The sequence below is a fragment of the Lemur catta genome, chromosome 1, assembly GCF_020740605.2.
Source record: "Lemur catta isolate mLemCat1 chromosome 1, mLemCat1.pri, whole genome shotgun sequence".
NCBI lineage: Eukaryota > Metazoa > Chordata > Mammalia > Primates > Lemuridae > Lemur > Lemur catta.
The window spans coordinates 278,930,822-278,951,480 of record NC_059128.1 but is presented as its reverse complement, the minus strand read 5'-3'; the positions used below and the strand labels follow the sequence as shown (position 1 = coordinate 278,951,480).

At 36.7% G+C, this 20,659-nt stretch overlaps 1 protein-coding gene across 1 annotated transcript in view; it reads right to left on the bottom strand.

The window, feature by feature from the left end:
* Nucleotides 1-20,659, bottom strand: part of DYRK1A (dual specificity tyrosine phosphorylation regulated kinase 1A) — a 119,398-nt gene that overhangs the window by 12,177 nt on the left and 86,562 nt on the right. Inside the window, exons 3-4 of the mRNA XM_045525750.1 lie at nt 7,642-7,838; nt 1,162-1,295 (exon numbers count right to left, since the gene is read on the bottom strand). Coding sequence (XP_045381706.1) covers nt 1,162-1,295; nt 7,642-7,838 — 331 coding nt within the window. The remainder of the gene's footprint in view (nt 1-1,161; nt 1,296-7,641; nt 7,839-20,659) is intronic.

Here is a 20,659-nt window from a genome sequence, read left to right as displayed (position 1 = left end):
AATTAACTTTGAGGAAACTATGTATTACACTGCATAGAATAACATCAGAAAAAATCTAGTTTACAAGGTGGCAAGACATTTAAAAACAAGTTTCAACAAAGCTATTGTTAACCAGTTTTAATATAGCTTTGTTAATAACAATTTTCAGATAGTGACAAATTGATATTAATACACTGCAACAATTCATCTGACATTTTCAGATAATCACAAGCTATTCTGGAACATCTTTTATAATACATAAGGGTACAGAATCTAACTCAGAAATGTTTCTCATTGAGTTCATTGTAATTTTATTTTGCCACACTCCCACAGTAATATAATGACACTGGCATTAAATGTTGAACTGCTATAAGATTCACATGTACCTAAGAACATCTTTTGAGTTAAGTAGCTCTAAAGCTAGCAGAGGGTGAGGCTCTAATGTGAAAGGATACAGGGCTCCCATTGGAAGAGAAAAGAAAGCATGGGCTCTTCCACTCTTTTCCGGAAAAGCTCATTTAATAATTCATCATGGAGTGGAAGTTGAGGCCAGAAGCAAATGACAATCAACCCAAAAGTCCAAGACACCAGAAAAATCAGTTTTAGTGTCAAAGTGCCAAGTTATAAGACAATTAATTTGAAGCACTGTGTATATTTTTTATCTTATTTATTTCCACCAAAAAAAATTTTTGGATAGCTTACCATGAAAAGATATAGATAAAAGAACACACATAAAATTTTAAAAGACAATAAAATCACAGAAATATAGATAGATCAAATAAACTAGGCCAAATGCATGTAAAGCTGGGTATTAAATACATCTTAGAGCTTCCTGACACCCACAGCAAAGGAAGAAACAGATATATAAAAAATTTAAGCAAAATTCTAACATATACATAAAGAGTCATTCCCCCTCTTTCTTATTTTGGGTAAGAGTCATTATAAAAATAACTCAGCATATTAAATAACAAAAAAAGGAGTTATCCCCAATTACCTTTATACTTTGTAGTCCTTACTAATGTATCTTTTCTTTTACATAGTTGTAATTATATTATCTCTAAATCATTAACTTATTCATAATAATCACCAATATGACAATCATTGGGGGGGAGTTTAAGATGTTTAAATACGTCACAAAATAACTTTTCTCCCGACATATTACAAGATAGATGTTATTATAACAAATCAAGTCTTACCTCATTAATATGCTTGTATGTTTTGATCAAGTCAACAGAAAGTTTTCTCAGGGGAGCAGTTGCAGGGTCACGGAAGGTTTGGGGCATCCGCCTCTGTAACATGACAATATCAGGCATCACCTTAAATAGACAGAAAAGACTAGCACTTTAACTATACTGCTCTGATATTTCCCTCTTCTGTAACTTGCATATTATCTATTTTTAAAAAAGACATCTACATTAGAAGAGTATACATTCTCTCTCCAAGTTATCTCTTTCATCTGCATTCCAATGAAGACAACCACTGGAACAAATAAATGAAATTAGAAAGCAATATGCCCAGCTGCCCAAGGCTGGGAAATTTAAACAGTGGAAATACAGACATACCCCTGGATCCAGGAGACACACACGATGCTGCCCAAGAGAGCTTCCCCCTATTATACAATTAGCCTAAAGAAAAATTTCTTCTGAATTATTCCTAGAACCTGACCTGGTCCACAACACACAGACAAAGATAAACCCAGCCACTGGAGGCAACTTTCAGCTTCCTAAAACAGGATTTCAAGACCCAGCTGGCACCAAAAAGTACACTGGCAGCAGAGCCCCATTCCCTCTAACTAATGGGTGCTGAAGAAGTTCAGCTCCCAACACCACCAGGCCCTGCCCTCTGACAAGTATCTGCCCCCTAAGCAAGGCTAAAATCGGCACTTATTTCTTTAATACAATGAAGTAAAACATGCCACCCACAGTAATACCCCCCAGTCTTGCCCTCACATTCCCATTCCACAATCCTAAATCATGGTTCTTCATCATCCAATAGGCAGTGAGGGGTTCAACTGTGGCCACACTGTTTCCACTCCAATAATGATTGGGCATAGAGGAGGGGCATGAACTTCAATACACATACCTATGACTGCTACAACTAGCATATCAATGAACCTGGACTGCTGTTCCAGCCTTATTCTTCCACCAAGTGTCATGCCTCAGTAAAAGGGTTCTGAATGGGACTTCTTGCAATCAACAGATCCTCAAAACTAATTAATTACATCAAGGTAATGACCTACAGTCATTACCACTGGCCCATCCTTGTGTTCCTCCCTTGCTCTTATGGACATTTGTACTGGTAAAATCTACTCAGCCGGAAGACCCTGATGCAATCCCTCTCAAAGGACACTTGGGTCAATCTGAGAGTAGACTGATGGTAAACACATCATACCAAGACCTCACAAAAATGCTCACAGTTTTGGTACAATTGTTAACCCTAATCCACACTAACAAAAAGAGGAAGGGAGGGGTTGTAACAGTGGCCAGGACAGAAAATAATCACTATCCCATAGCATTTACCTGGGTGCACTTTCTCATAAACCAATATTATTATTAGTTTCCTATGCATGTATACTGAAACTCTAAAAGTTGTTAGATGGTAAATTCACTGAATACTAAATCAATATTATCTTTTCTCAAGCTCTTCTCCTTAAAGTTTAAGGGGGAAAAAACCTCTCAGTGATTATACCTATTTCTCTGAAAAAAATCATTGGAATTAATAAAACAATCTGAATTGATTTTTCAAATATATATTGCTTTATTTTTCTAAATATAAACAGTAGGCAGAGCTAAATTCACAGAATATTTTCTTTTCTTTTCTTTTTTCTTTTTTGGAGAAAGAGTCTCGCTCAGTTGCCCCAAGTCGAGTGAAGTGGCAACATAGCTCACTGCAACCTCAAACTCCTGGGCTCAAGCAATCCTCCTGCCTCAGCCTCCCGAGCGGCTTGTACTACAACACGTGCATGCCACCACACCCAGCTAAACTTTTTCTATTTTTAGTAGAGACAGTTGGTCTCGAACTCCTGAGCTCAAGCAATCCTCCTGCCTTGGCTTCCCAAAGTGTTAGGATTATACGCATGACCTACCACACCAGACCCAGAATATTCCTATACCACTCCTTGGGGACTTAATGGATAATATTGGTAATAAACATGTTAATTCTTTTTTACGAACAAATGAAAAGAGCTTTCCCTTAATGTGTTTTCTTTTTTTTAAGTCTCTAGCATTGTTTTATGCAGGTAATTTACTCACAAGCCCTTTCCTGGACTGGTGAAGCCTAAAGGTAAGGTTTCACAAAATCTGAATCAGTGAAATGTTTCATTCCCACTAGAATAAAAGCTGATAAGAAGTCTAACTATTGGTAGAACCAACTGAATAACTTGAGTAATTAATAATAAAATAACAATAGTAGCAGTTATTTATTAAACACTATATTTTTATAGCATGCATTGTTTTTCACATGTCTCTCATGTAATCCTTTCAACAATCTCAAGAGAACAAGTACTATTCCTGCCATCATTTTAGACAGGAGAAACCTGAGTCTCCAGTGTTAACTTGACCAAGGTTCTGGAGCCAGGGAGGAACACAGCTAAGGTGAGAGCTGAGGCAGTCTGTGCTGAACCCTGTGCTCTTCACAATGACATATGCCAGGAGCACCTTGCCAATTTCCAATTTCAGGCTTCTACTCTACCCTCTTAGTTAAGTCATTTTTAGGCTATTTCTTGGGCAAAGTAATTGAAGCATGCATAAAATAAACATATGAATTTAAAAGTAGTTATGAAAAAAACCAGAATATCTAAGTTTTTAACCTGCCTGTTTACAATTCCACTGGTATTTCAAACATCTGAAAAAAGAATCAGTGACCCTCCATGTGCTCACTCAAGACACCAAAATCACACAATCAAGAAAAACTGAATGTAAACATGATTTTGAGTTACATGATCACATTTGTGAGTGTGTGGCGTGTGCTTAACACTTCACAATACTGCTAACATTTTCCACAACTGGTCAAACTCTGCCTACCAAGGCCAAGTCAATTAGCTAATTCTTAGTACTTTATTTTTCTTATCTCCTTTGGTAACAGAGGGTTACTATTTCAAGGCATCTATATCCATAAACAGATGCATTCTGTCCACAAAAAATTAGCCTCAGACTAGACTACATTTCAGTGATTCAAAGAGCACCTTGTACAGAGATATCAAAATACATGGAAAAAACTAATTTCTACAAAGTAAGTAACATTCACTCTGCTTTCATTGTGATTTGTCAGTTAATCCAATTTTCTGTTTTACAAAATTGTGCTGCCAATATGTACAAATCCAGAATTAGAAAATAATTTTTCCAAATACCTAGTTACACATCTGTACTAAGACTCAAGGCCATCCCTAAGCATCTGATGCTTTCTGTACTTTCTGCTTCTTATAGTCACAATGCCAAGCGAATGTACAGTAATGTAGTGAGCTCCCTTCCTCCCTTTCTGCAGCTGAAAATTAAGTTCATGGTGTTCAGAGGACCCAGGAGCCCACCTAGCTGTAGGTATTACCCCTTTTGCAGCAAGGTGGGGAGGGGTGGTTTGTAATCTACAAAAATGAAAGTTGATGAGATGTCATTCTGCTCCCTCGGCTATCTGGCATTGGGAGCTAGCCCTTTTTCTTCACCCAGATAAAAAAATCTATATTGCTTAGATGAGTTATAAGAGCTATAATAAAACAGTTAACTTTTTATCCTGAAAAGATTTGACAGTGTAAACTCTAGGATTTTACTCAAAAATTATTCTCTAGTATAATAATACCTATTTCATTCATTTGATTTATATTTACCTAATATTTTCACATATAACGAAGCATTAGAAACACTGCATTCTGCCTTTCTTGCACTTTTTTTTTCCTGAGAGACAAGGTCTCACTGTGTTTCGTAGGCTGGAGTGCAGCAGCACAATCATAGCTCACTGCAGCCTACAATTCCCAGGCTCCGATCATCCCAGTCAGCCTCTCAAGTCTCTAGGACTACAGGTGCGTGCCACTGCACCTGGCTACTTTTTTTTTAATTTTTATTTTTTGTGGAGACAGGAGACTTGCTATATTGCCCAGGCTGGTCTTGAACTCCTAGCCTCAGGCATTCCCCCGACCTTGGCCTCCCAAAATGCTAGTATTGCAAGCATGAGCCATTGCAGTGGCCTTTCTTGCTATTTTGAGAACTATTAATAAAACGGAATAGCATACATAACACATATCCAGGGTACTGGTACAGCTGAAGACCTACAAAAAGTACTGTGAAAACTAGAATAGTCCATAGAGACTTCCAAACATCCATCATAACTCTTCTACACTTACTTTTACTACATTTCTCATTTCCTACGTCTATCTTTTGAACGAAACTGTTTTTAAACTTGTACCAAACATACTCATATAAAACAAACTACTAGAAATAAAATGTTAAAGTTAGTTCATTTCAATTTACTTGTACAATAAACCTTATTTAAAAGACATTTGATGAGATGATTAACCAGAAACAATGGAAATCAAATGATGAAATTACGGAAGTTTATAGCTAGAAGGTACTAGGGGGTCTAGTCTAAGGTCCCAATTTTATACTCAAGGAACAGACATGAAGGGTCCAAGTGACCTGACTCAAGTCCTATGACCAGATCGTGAGCCATGACCTTGAGTCCATGTCATATGCTCGTAAACCATGCCACACCAGCCCGGTTTACACTTCAGTTACCAAAAAGACATCTTCTGATATGACTGCCTTTATTTGGTCAGAAATTTTTGGCTGAGTATTATTACTTAAAAATAGTCTTTTTGTATCATATAAATCTTTAAAACCATTTTATAGCTTAAAATGGAAATACTAAGTGAAATACCTCTTTATTTAAGTGATCCAAAGACAAACAAGATGTCAGTTGCATATAAAATGAGGTACTTTGCTAACTAAATTACCTACTAAAATAATATTACCATAAAAATAACTAGGACTAGAATTTTTTCTAGCTCTCCATAGATGCCAGAGGTTAGACTTTAAAGAAACATATCCAAGAAGAAAGAAGCCTGGACTAGACCCCACAGTCTACTGCACACACACACACGGAGAAGTCACAATCTAGCTCTCCATAGATGCCAGAGGTTAGACTTTAAAGAAACATATCCAAGAAGGTTAGACTTTAAAGAAACATATCCAAGAAGGTTAGACTTTAAAGAAACATATCCAAGAAGAAAGAAGCCTGGACTAGACCCCACAGTCTACTGCTACTGCACACACACACATGGAGAAGTCACAAACAGGAGCTCAGGACTGGACCCCCCCCCCCCCCCCCCCCACACACACACACACGGAGAAGTCACAAACAGGAACTCAGTCCCTTCAGCTGGAAAACATGAACAATAGCACCCTGCCTAACAGGCTGCTTTTGAACATGTGAGAAAAGTAATCCAACACACTTGGTTTTTCCAAAGTGCAAACGGATCATGGTGCTATTATTACTTATTGGACTTCCACAGAACTTTCTTCTGTTACACAGTTACACACTTCCCAAACTTGAACATTCTGTTCAACTGCTCCAATTCTCAAACACGGAACTCAATTCTCAATCAATTCACTGCACAAAAAAATTTTTAGGTCCTGCCATAATTCATCTTATTAACTATTTAACTGTGAATGTTATTCACATGTTATATATAAATGTAATGCTGGCTTAACTACTACCCAGATCTTATTATTCAATAATATATACAAAGACACCTGCTAATAATGATGACACTTAACTGCAGCCACTTGTTCATTAAAATCACATATTATTGAATTACAGAAAATACAATTCCTTCAAACAATCCAGGAAAAGAAATACTTCCAAATTTCCCAACTTTTTATCCTCACTTGATATACTAAAAGACCTAAACAAAACAGAGGCAAACTAAATTCCTAAGCCCTAAAGGGAAGAGCAGCCATTTTCAGTGCTCATCAAACATCCAATACCAGTGGGAAAAGAACTTTATCTCACAACTACAGCTGACAAAAATTCTTCCCAAACCAAAAATCAATGTAGTAGATGTAGTTAATTCAGGAAGATATTAAAAATACATACGTGTCTGTGTGTCTCTCTCTCAAGAGATTTCAGTATTCATTATCTTTACACCATTAGCTTTATGGAAAATTGATGAATCTCTAGTCCGAATATTAGAATGAATAGCATAGTTAATTTGCATACATTTCTTTTTAATTTTAAAGAGTTTTATATTTACTTTTATAAATGTGTAGTAAAGTAGTTTATAACAGCATAAAGTTGGTTCTGCAAGTTTGCTGTATTGGATTCTGATTTGTGTTCCTGTAACACATTTTTTTTTACTTAACCACCTTTCCATAAGTTAAGTTCCTTTAACTAATATTCTTCAGAAATAACTTTTTCCTTTCTATTCTAGAATAAGAGACTGTGGCTATGTTTATGAGTGTTTTCTAACTAAGTGAAATATCAAGTAAAAAGAAAAAAAAAAAACCAAAAAAACTTTTTAACGCAAACTTCTTAACATCATGTTTTGTCAATCCAGAATCCCATGTAACATGTAAAACTGAAAACCATGAAACCATTTTGCCTATCTAATATCCCAACATTTTTAAGGAATAAATTACTATTCCAAAAATCATTTCTGATACTCCACAAACTTACCTGGTTGGTTAGAGGTTGCTGAATCTGGTCAGAATACGATAAGGCAGAAACCTGTTGGTCACTTATGTTTGGCTGGCGACGGTCACTGTACTGATGTGAATGGGGCATCTGTCCAGCCATCTGAAGGCCAGCAGCATGGAATGAAAATGACGGTGCAAGCCGAACAGATGAAGGTTTGCATGCTGAAGTCTCTCCTCCTACGAGTAGATAAGTGAGGTTTAAAGGAAGTACTCATACCCTAATGTTTACATCATCTGACATATCTAATGGTTCTTTAAATAAGGATTTTAGGATGTTCAATATATTAAAAACCTTTATAACTATAAACAGGTATATGTCACTCAACACAACGCTTAAGTGATTAAAATTAATATTAGGTCATTAAATATGAAATGTCCAATTTCAAATCAAAATTCTAACATATTATATCTCAAACAAGAAGCAGTGCAATTAATCAAAGTATGTGCCCAAACTATTAATACAGTTTTGCCATCTTAAGGGTAGCCTGCTTATGCCTGCAGCAAAGAAGCCTGGAGAGAGTGGGGCAATGAAATTGTGAAAGGTGTTTTCCACACAGCTTGTTGAGAACTGAATATTTTTCTTTGCAAGAAGTGGTCTAAAGCCTGGACGTAGTCAGTTGGTACAAGTTGGGAATATGGTCGATGACAGAGAGTTTCCAAGTCCAGCCTCTGTAGTTTGAGCAGCCTTGTTTTTTGCAACTTCTGGTCTTGCAAGAGGATTGGCCTGTCTCTATTGACCAATCTCGGCTGCTTAATCGCAAACATCCTCATCATTTCATCCAATTGGTTGCAGTAGACATCTACTGTAATCAACTGACCAGGTTTCATGAAGCTGTAGTGGATAATATCAGCACTGGACCACCAGACAGACACCATTAGTTTTTTTTAATGAATATTTAGTTTTGGACTATGTTTCAGCACTTCATCTTTATCCAACCATTTGTCCCAAACGCTTGCAATTATCAAAAAGAATCAAGTTTTCATCACACATAACAATATAGTGTAGAAATGGTTCACCTTTATGTTGTGACAGTAAAGAAAGGCAAGCTTCAAGATGATTTCTTTTCTGACGCTAGTCGCTAGTTTAATTCATGCGGAACCCATCTGTCCAGCTTCTTTACCTTGCCCATTTGTTTCAAATGGTCCAATATTGTTGGAATAGTAATGCCAAACCTTGCTGCTAATTCACGAGTAGGTTCGCTTCCACCACAGCTTTCATCTCATCATTATTCACCCCCGGTCTCAGGTCACCCGTGTGGCTCATTTAAGATTAAAATAATCAGAATGGAACTTGTCAAACCATCGATGAACTGTGTGTTCATTAGCCACATCCTTCCCAAACATTTCATTGATATTTTGAGCTGTCTGTGCTACACTGGTTCCTCGATGGAACTCATATTAGAAAACAACATGAATTTTTGACTTATCCATGGTGTCATAAAAATTGCTCTAAAAAAAGTCTGAAAGATAATCATGAGCCCAAACATGTGTTTGAAAGAATGAGGATGTACCTTCACAATAAAAAAATAATAATAAATGTCAGATATCAACTGTCAAACTTAGTACTTGAGGAAACTGAACATTCCATACTTAATAACCTAATATAAATCTATTGAGAAAATCTTACAAAAATCTTTTTGTAAAGCAACAACATTTAACATTTATTTTCACACATGAGATTTTCATCAGTTGAGAACCAAAACATGAGTTACAGAAGTAATCTCTGAATTCTCAAGAGAGGCTTCTTCAATGGCTCAGCTCTTCAAACCAACTCAAACACACTGCTGAGATGCTGCCTTGCACCTGCCAGGGATATGGCAGACAATATTTGCAGCATCTCCCAAACCAGTTGAAAGATCTGCCTTAATGGTGCTCTCCACTGACACAGGTAATCAAACGCTGAGCATAAAAACAGGAAAACCACACACAACACAGAACTAAACTTCTCAACCCAAGGTTGTTGGATTCCTTTGGATCTTTCCAACAACAGTCATAAGAGAACTTAAACCTGACAAGCTCACCACAAAGAAAGAACAGTCAATAATTATCCCAAGGTAGGCTGGGGCCATGATCATGATTATCCATAGTAGGAATGAAAAATTAACACTTTGGTCCATAAGTATTAGTGTCTAATAAAAGGCAATTCTTACTTTAAGAAAAAAAAAAAAAAAGAAAAAGGGAAAGAGTAAAAAAGACTTTTCTTCTTATATTCAGCCAAATTTGTAATCACAGACTAAAGCCGAAAGGTAAAGCACAAAACCCTGGTCAACAAATTCCAGACTCAGAATATTTGTGCTTGTCCTCCTGAATGAATCAGCTAACTCCCACCATACAATAGACCATTCTGTTCAACACCAGAATACTTTTTCTGAAGCCTACTATTTTTAAGACACATAATAGCTGTGGCCCAACAGTGAAGAGCACAGACTCTCAGCCAGGCTGCCAGGGCTTGAAATTACAGCTTCACCACTTACTGGTTGTATGGCCTTCCACACCTAATTTCCTGATAATGCTATTAATATCCACCTGAAAAGGTTGTTGTCAACATTAAGTGCTTTAACACATGTACCTGGAACAGCTGTGGCAATTAACAAATGGCCTGATATTATCTGTAATTACTGTACAGTACTGTACAGTGAATGTGCTGTAACACACAGTAAAGGATAGTGGGCTAGTGCCCGTCCTTGTGGAGCACACAATCTCTACCTGAATGCTCCAGACTCTGCAAATTGGAGGTAACAAAACTTTATTCCACCCAAACAAGCTCCATTTCTATTTTCTACCACAGTGAATGATACCACTTTCTACCCAGTCAACCAGAATCAAAACTCTGGGGGTCATGTTACAGTTCTTTCCCCCCATGGCCCACCTGGTGAAAACAGCTGCCCAATCTTGCCGATTCCATCTCCTTTAGAACACTCAAATACCATCTCTTCTTTTCATTCCATTACAACATTTCTCACTTAAGATTACCAAAACAGATCCCTAATAGCTTTCTTTTTTATTTCAGCATATTATGGGGGTACAAAAGTTTAAGGTTACGTATATTGCCTTTGCCCTCTCCCCTCCCCAGTCAGAGCTTCAAGCGTGTCCATCCCCTAGATGGTGTGCATCACACTCATTATGTATGTAAACACCCATCCCACCCCCTCCCCCCACATCTGCCCGACACCCGATTAATGTTATTCCTAAATGTGCTCTTTCTTAGGTGATGATCAGTGAAACCAATTTGATCGTGAGTATATGCAGTGCTTGTTTTTCCATTCTTGGGATACTTCACTTAGTAGAATGGGTTCCAGCTCTATCCAGGAAAATATAAGAGATGTCTACTTGCAACTCCGTGTTTCTTCAATAAAATGGCTAAAGTGACTTTTCTAAAATGCAAATCTCAAGTCATCTACCCCAACTTGAATTTGAATATCACTCGCCCTTAGCATTGCTTTCAGACCTTAGCTTCTCTCTCCACTACAGTGTGAGGTCCTTAACTGATCCATTCTACATGATTAATAAGTATTTGCTAAGTAAGTAAAAGGATGGTGTACTCACGATCATAGACGGGGTAACTTTGCTAAACATTTCATTACTCATAGTGAAAAATACATTTATTCAATTCAATTATGTGGAGCAACTTTGTTCACTTTACTGTTTGTTAGAAAACTTCCAGGAATTTTATCCTAAGGCAGTATTTGATGGTGAGCACCAAGATGCCAACCATGTTTACCCTGGCACAGTTTGTAACAGCAAAAAATTCCTAAATTCAAACAATGGAGAGAAAGAAGGCCTCCAAATTTTATGTTAAAAACAAAAAACTAGGAAGGAATACAAATATAAATGAAAAGGGCTGAGGTCCTTACGATATATAAAGAGCTCTTAGAAACAATAAAAAGGCTAAGGCTGTGAATGAGAAATTGCTTAATGACTCTAGGTCTTAGTTTCCCCATCTATGAAGCAGAGATAACTATGCTAACTGTATGCCATGTTAAGAAGTTTAAATGAGATATCACAAATAGGCATGCAGAATGGAAACTTACACACAAGCACTTTTTAAAATGTAAGCTTCTGTTTCTATTATCAATGTCTTCATTATACACCATGTTCAGATTTGTTTAATGCAATATTATAGAAGAGTGCAAAACTCATTAGCATACCACTTAAACCATTAGCATGAAATGAATCTGTGACAGGAAAAAAAAAAAAGGCAAGCATCCCAGAAATCCAGCACACCACTCTAGGACCCTTCCTAAGTAATACCGCCCCTTCCTTTTCCCCAAAAGTTACTACTATCCTGACCTCCAAAACCAGATTTGTTTTAGTTTTATATAAATGGGTTTGTTCCCCTAATGTTATGCCTATAAGCTGTAGTTTGTTCACTATCACTGCTTTATAATATCCCATTACATGAACATATGACGATTTGTTTATCCATTCCATTTTTGATTGACACCTCCATTATTTCCAGTTTGGGGCTATTATGAATACTGCCACTCATAAGATTCTTGTTATGCACCTTTTAGTATACACAGAGACACTTTTTCCAATCAATCTATTTTTCCACTAGCAGTTTATGAAAATTCCCACAGCTCCACTCCTTCACTAACCCTTGGAATCATTAGCCTTTCTAATTTCACTTATTATGGTAAGTGTGCAGTGGTACTCAACTGTAGTTTTAATTTGCATTATCCTGGTGACTAGGAGCATCTTTTCATGTGTATTTGATACTTGGACATTACTATGAAATGTACATTCAGGTTGCTTTTCCATTTTTTCCTACTGAATTGTAAATCTTTTTCTAATAAATTTTTATGACACTTTTTAACATATTCTGGATATAAGCCCCTTATTGGTATAAGTGGCTTGTCATTCTCTTAATGGTGTTCTTTGATAAATACAAGTTCTTAATTTTATCAACTTACCATCTTTAGAATTAGTACTGTACTTTTGGTGTCCAAGAATTTTACTTACACCAAAGTCATAAGGAAATTCTGTTATCTTCCGAAAGTTAGGTTTTACCTTTCACATCTAGATGGGCAATCCATTGGATTTGATTTCTGTGTGTGAGGTAGCAATCAAATTTCATTTCCCCCCTACATGGAGACCCAACTGACCCAGAACCAATAATTAAAAACAGCCAGGTGCAGTGGCAAACACCTGTAGTCCCCGCTACTCAGGAGGCTGAGGCAGGAGGGTAGTCTGAGTCCAGGAGTTAAAAATCCAGCCAGGGTAACCTAGCAAGACCCCGTCTCAAAAAATAAAAACACAAACATTCTCCACTGCTCTGCAATGCTACCTTTATCATAAATCACATGCCCACATATTCTTGGATCTATTTTTGGACTCCCTACTGTGTTCTTACCTACCTAGATCTTTTTGTTCAAGAACCAGACACTATCTAAATTACAACAGCTTTAAAAGTTTTATTATCTAGTAGAGAATTCTGTTCTTCTTCAAGAAACTTTTGGCTATTCTTAGCCCTTTTCAATTCCATATGAATATCAGAATCAGCCCATCAAATCCACCAAACAAACTCATGTTGACATCTGGACTGAAATTGCATTGTCACTATAGAATGGTGCTGCCCAACGGAATTTTCTGCAATGATGGATTTACCTGCATTCAAGTAGCAAATAGCCACATGTGGCTACTGAGCACTTGAACAGTTTTATTTGTTCTTTCCCAATCCTTATTCTTTCCTATGCCTTATTCCACTTGCTGAGACCTCCAGTAGTATGATGGTTAGAAGAGGAGATACACATTCCACGGAGCTTTCAACATTTCTCCAATATTATGGTTGCTGTAGGTTTTTAATAGCTACCATTATCTGATTAATGCAATTCCTTTCTAGTGCTAGTTTTCTAAGACCCTGTTTCTCATGGATGGATGCTGAATTATATTAAACGCTTTTTCTACATCTACTGGAATGGCATGATTTTTCTCATTTTCTCTGTTAATGTGGTGAATGACACTGATTGATTTTTGAAAAGTTAAACTTTGCATTCCTGGAATGCAATTTGGTCATGATTACCTTTTTGTGGTAGATTCACTGGTGAAACCTCTGAACCTGGAGTTTTCTTTGTGAGTAGCTTTTTCAATTAAAGATCAAGTTTCTTTTATAGGACTATTCATATTTCATATTTCCTGGTGTGCCTGCTTTGGTGAGTTATATTTTTCTAACAGTATGTCTACTTCATCTAAACTTCAAATGTATTGACATCAAGTTCTTATAATATCCTCGTATACGCTTTTCAATGTAGGTATAATTGTAGTGATAACCCCTTCGCCTCTAGATTGGTTAATGAGGTCTTCTCTTTCTTTGTGATCAGACTCATCAAAAGTTTGTTAATTTACAGGCATTTTTAAAATTTCTGCTCTCATCTTATCCTATCAGTTACCAAGAAGTATTATTAAAAACCCCACTTAAGACATGTTATTGGATTATACAAATTTAGAGTTGCTACACCTTCTTGATAAGTAAAACCTTTTATCGTTGTAAACTGTCCTCTTTATTTTCCAGTAATGGCTCTTTCCTTGTCTGGTAATAGCATGGCTACACCAAGCTTTCTCTTCATCAATTTTTGTGTGGTATGTCTTTTGCTCATCTTTTTATTCTCAATCTGTTTCCTTGTTATTTTAGGTTTGTCTCTTGTAAACAGTATGTGGTTGGGTTTTACTCATGTATGAACACTAACCTTTCCATTTGTTCCAACTGTTTTATGTCCCTTTCTTACCTTTTGCTGGATTAAACTTTTTACATCCTCTCATATTTTTATTTTTTAGTTACCTTATATATTACAATATGCATCACTGACTCATCAAATTCTAATTACCCCCTTAACTTATATACTATTGTTGATTTTTGTGTTCATACATACATATACATACACACACACACAATTCACAAGACATCCAACTGACCACCCAGCATGGATGGAATCAGACTCAAGGATACATCTCAAAGAAGAGATAATTCTGATATCCAGATAGCTTTCAAAGAATTAAAAAAGAAGTGGGTAACTCCTTAATTATTATTGTTATAAGTACCCCCCTGAAATACTTGTTTCATTTTCTGAATCTAGATTCAGTCAATTACATGCATTAAATTCAACAAGCACTTACTGAGGAGCTACACAGGCACCATGTAGTGACAAGGCCACTCATGATATATAATAGCACTTCTCAAACTTTAATGTGCTTATGAGTTGTCTTTGAATCTTGTTTAATAATGCAGATTCTAGGATGAGGCCAGGAGGATCACTTGAGGCTAGGAGTTGAGGTTGCAATGAGCTGTGATCATACCACTGCGCTCCAGTTTTGGCGACAGAGTGAGACACTGTCTCAAAAACAACAACAACAAAAAATGCAGATTCTGATTCAGCAGACCTAAGGTACAGCCTGAGAGTCTACATTTCTAACAAGCCACCAGATGATGCCAATTCTGCTTTGAACAGCATCTATAAGACAATTTAATTGTTCACCTTAATAAAAGAAAGCTGTTCTCCAACTAATATAAGTAGCAGATAATCCAAAAATCAACTATAGTCTAAATACACAATATACTAGGAGGGCTTTCTCCCCCCCTCAATAGAGTTCCCTTCCTAGTTACAGTATTGTCATTGTTGTTTTATACTAACACATATTCCCATTTAAAAGGGTGGTATGCTAGGTGACAAAGAATCTACTGTCCGTTTTAAAATGTGCTGTGGGTAATCTGAATGTGAATTAGCAAGAAATAATTTTATGTTTTTCACTTCTCAGACTTTTTCCAGCTATTTATGATACCACCTATCATAACTAGTTAGTAACATTCCCTGTTATTTAGTGAAGTGAAGGATTAAGCCTCTATCCCAGGGGTGGGGTGGGGTGTAGTAACTATAATGCATATATGTATATATATGTGTGGGTGTGTGTGTATACAATATATATATACTATATATATACACTATATATATATATATATATATATATATATAGTTATGCTCAGCCCATGCTCATCATCTCCTTTCTTAGCTCAACTGCTATGTATAAAATCCAGAATATAAAACTTAGGAGTTTAATTTCCTCCAACAGGCCAAAAAGTATTTAAGTTATGCATTCATTCATTCCTTTCCTATGATAAGGTTCCAGGGGAACAAACTAATATGGGTATTTCTAGTCAACCTGATTTTATAATTGAGCAAACCACTGTATTTTTATTCTTTCTAAAGTTTCTATCTTCCCTTTTAATTCAAATGTTAATGAAAGAAAGGACTCTGTTCATCCTATAACAGAGATGATGGTAATAAATTACTAGTTGGAATCATATGAAATTCAAAACAGCAATTTCATATGGTTCAACCTAATACCTACTATATTATATAATCTTTATTCAACTCAATTAAAAATTAGGTTTAATAATATTTTAGCCTAAGAATGTATCACAACACATATTGTAACATCAGATGTTATAATTTAATGATGAACTTAAAATATTAAATTCAAAGCTATCTTTAAAATCATTATTTGGAGTGTTATTTCAAAATATTTTTAATTGCTGCCAAATAATGTGAAAAGTTGGAGAAAAGTATGCATGCAGGGTTCTATTTGCATTTTTATATACTTCTGACCTATATCGATCATTTTTACCATCAGCATGTTTCTAGAACTTTTTTAAAGCTCCTGAAAGTTTTGTTGTTGGGTCGGGCACAGTGGCTCACACCTGTAATCCTGGTACTCTGGGAGGCCGAGCCAGGTAGAACATTTGAGTTCAGGAGTTCAAGACCAGCCTGAGCAAGAGCAAGACCCCCGTCTCTACTAAAAATGGAAAGAAATTATATGGACAACTAAAAATATATATAGAAAAAATTAGCCAGGCAATGTGGCGCATGCCTGTAGTCCCAGCTACTCAGGAGGCTGAGGCACGTAGGATTGCTTGAGCCCAGGAGTTTGAGGTTGCTGTGAGCTAGGCTGACACCATGGCACTCTAGCCTGGGCAACAGAGTGAGACTCTGTCTCAAAAAACAAACAAAAAAGTTTTGTTGTTAAATATTTTACTAAAAACAATGATATAACTTGCTCACTCCAATCAAGTTACCATATTCTAGCAACAAACTAGAGACCGTATTACTAGTACAGATTAGCACTGATTCTACAAAGAAACATTTCATAAACTGACCTCAGAGACTGGGACTCGAAAAAAGACTCAAAAAGACAGTGGTTGACACAGAGGAAATATCGAATACAAAAAGCCTGGGAGAAGAACCTGAGTAAAAGCAAGTTTTAACAGCCATTAATCTCTGATATAATACCCACATGCAGCTCCACTTTAAGTCTGAAGGTATACTATAATACTTTGCAAAGTTGAATTTCTTCGTTACTAATGTGTAGATATGGGATCATTCCTTTGACAGTATTAATTGACATTAGATTTTAAAGAGAAATGGTTAAATGAAAAAGCAATATTAAAGAACAAAAAATAAATGGAAATAATTCAAGTTAATTTAAACTACAGCATCCAAATGTGGAAAACTCCTATAAGGATGAGGTTCTGAGACAAAATCCTCTAAGAAATGAGGGAGGTGGCAAATCTTATGGGGGAAGAAACCTGCAAGGTCCTTAGCAACAAGACACATCCAAAATGAAGAAGACAAAATGGTAAAGGAATAGCCAATTGCACTTTTAACAATGGTTGGAAATAAAGGTACATGATTAGGAGGGTGAGTGAATTAAGTCCATGGGTTAAGTTTTGCTCACCATTTTATCATTAGCACCAAGAACAGTGCCTGGCACATGGTCTACATTCAATAAATATTTGTTCAATGAAAGAATGGACTGAATTCATCAGGAATATTTAGATGGTGAAGAAAAAGTTGAGAAAGAGAGGGGGGAGCTTAAGGAGGGTAAGGATGGAAGAAATATTTTAAAAATGAGGGGCTCATGAGTCAGAAATAAAGACCAGTCTTATAGCACAGGCTAGAGCTAATGCTTAAACAATTTTCTCTTACTCATTTTTATATCCCAAGCACACAGTGCAGTGCCTGACTCCACGGTAGGTGCTAAATAAATATATATTGAAGTGAAACTATGCAATGACTGTGACTGTGCAAAGAGTCTAATGATAAGGACTACCTAGTAATAGCCATCCAATGATAAGGACAAATGAACTGATTTCTTATTACCCTCTAGTGGCCAATATATGTCACTACAGGATGTGTAAATATCACACACACACATACAAACTTGTCTTAATCTACTAGTCAAAACAGCATATTCAACTGTCTAGACACATGAGGAAATTACTCATATAATACCTAAATGGAAGCTCAGGTTTTTCAGCATGAAACATTAATTAAATCTGTATATTAAATTGTTTTAACAATGGGATATGCATATAAACACATCTGTAAAAGCCTGTAATATCTATCACACTTCCACTTCTGACCATTTTTTAGAGTACCTGGTACCAGACTACCTAACTCATCATAAACAACTATAAAACTGTTCAAACATATGAAACAACTGTTTTCAAACACTGCAAAACAGGCAGCGTAGAACTGTGAAAAAAAAACCAGTCTCGGTGAGCCCCACAATCACCATGGCTTTCTATCTGGAAGCAACTTCCAGAGTATAGTGTAACATAGGGAGGGGGAGCCCAAAAAGAACACAGCAGTCTGACTGCACTGAGGAAAGAGGTAAGAGTTCAAGGCTACTGGGTTGGCTGGAATTTGTGCGGTAGGTAGCAGAAAGGAAGGAATTATGCAGAGGAGGAGCTACATTAATCTATTTATAGGGATCTCCTCGACTCTTTGGCCAAATGCTAAGCTACACAAGTGCTGAAAAAAGGTCCATAACCCTAACCCTTTTGCCCCTAACCCTAACCTAACAGGCCAAAAACAACTACCAGGGAGCTGTGAGCAGAACTATTACTAGGACTCACACAGGACTGAAATACATTAAGTGTTCCAAACAGCTGCACTGGAGAAATCACGATAAACATACTCTTTCAGACAAATGAAAGTAAAAGAATTTGTCAACAGCAGACCTGCACTCAAAAAAATGTTCACAGAAGGAAAATGATTCCACATAGAAACTGAGATACTCTGGAAGTTGCTTCCAGATAGAAAGCCATGGTGATTGTGGGGCTCACCAAGACTGGCGCTTTTTTCTCACAGTTCTACGCTGCCCTGTTGTGCAGTGTTTGAAAACAGTTGTTTCATATGTTTGAACAGTTTTATAGTTGTTTATGATGAGTGAGGTAGTCTGGTACCAGGTACTCTAAAAAATGGTCAGAAGTGGAAGTGTGATATTCATTCAATGGAGACTCCAGAAAATCTACCCTTTAAGTTTAGGGCTAACCTAGCCCTTTTATAAAGGATGGTCCTGTCCTAACAGAGATTGAAACAAACCTCAAAGGATCAAGATGGTCCACAAGTAAATTAACAGCCTACGAGGACAAAATTCAACACTCTCTAAAGAGGACAACAAAATCCAGATGCTTGGCAGGGCGCAGTGGCTCACACCTGAAATCCTAGCACTCTGGGAGGCCAAGGCGGGCAGATCATTTGAGCTCAGGAGTTCAAAACCAAGCCTGAGCAAGAGTGAGACCTCGTCTCTACAAAAAAAAAAAAAAAAAAACCAGAAAGAAATTAGCTGGACAACTAAAAATATACAGAAAAAATTAGCTGGGCATGATGGCGCATGCCTGTAGTCCCAGCTACTTGGGAGGCTGAGGCAGAAGGATTGACCGAGCCCAGGAGTTTGAGGTTGCTGTGAGCTAGGCTGACACCACGGCACTGTAGCCAGAGTGACAGAGTGGGACTCTGCCTCAAAAAAAAAAAAAATCCAGATGCTCAAGAACCTAGCATTCTTAAATCCAAATTCACTATGTATGCTGAGAAGCAAGAAAACGTGACCTGTATTCAGGAGGAACAAAATCCATGTTTTGACTCAGAAATGATGGAAATAATGAAGTTAGCAGAAAAAATACAGCCACTGTAAATGTTTTAAAATATAAAGGAAAACATGGACAAAATAAAGGGAAAAAGTAAATCTTGAGAGAAATAGACTCTTATCCAAAAGAACCAAATGAAAATTCTAGAAATAAAAAATAATTAAAATGAAAAATTCACTGAATAGACCTAATGGATTAGACATTGCAGAAGAAAACATCAATGAATGTAAAAACAAAGCAATATAAATTAACCAAAATGAAAACAAGTACAAAAAATGGGGGAAAAAAACCACACAAAACTCACACTGAGGCATTGAACCAAACTGCTGAAAACCAACAATGAAGAAAGAACTTGTAAAAGTAGCCAGGGAGGACAAAAAAACCTCTCTGTACATACAGGGGAACCACTGATGTCTCATCAGAAACCATGAGCACCACCCGAAGAAAATAAAACATCTTTAAAATGATGGAAGAAAAAGACCTTTAAGCTAAAATTCTATATCCAGTGAAAACATCCTTTCCAAAAATGAAGGCAACATACTCTTTCAGACAAATGAAAGTGAAAGAATTTGTCAACAGCAGACCTGCACTCAAAAAAATGTTCACAGAAGGAAAATGATTCCACATAAAAACTGAGATCTACAGGAAGAAATAAAGAACACTAGAACCGGCAAGTATATAGATAAATATGAAAGATATTTTTATTAATATTTTTAAAAGACAATTTGAGGCCAGGCACGGTGGCTTGTGCCTGTAATCCTAGCACTTTGGGAGGCTGAAGTGAGAGGATTACTTGAGGCCGGGAGTTAGAGACCAGCCTAAGCAAGACCGAGACCTTGTCTCTACAAAAAATTAGAAAAATTAGCTGAGCATAGTGGTGCATGCCTGTAGTCCCAGCTACTTAGAAGGCTGAGGCAGGAGGATTGTTTGAGTCCAGGAGCTTGAGGCTGCAGTGCACTATGATGATGCCACTGAACTCTAGCCCAGGTGACAGAGTGAGACCCTGTCTCAAGAAAATAAAAAATTAAAAAAAGACAATTTGATTGTTTAAAGCAAAAATGACAACATACTGTAG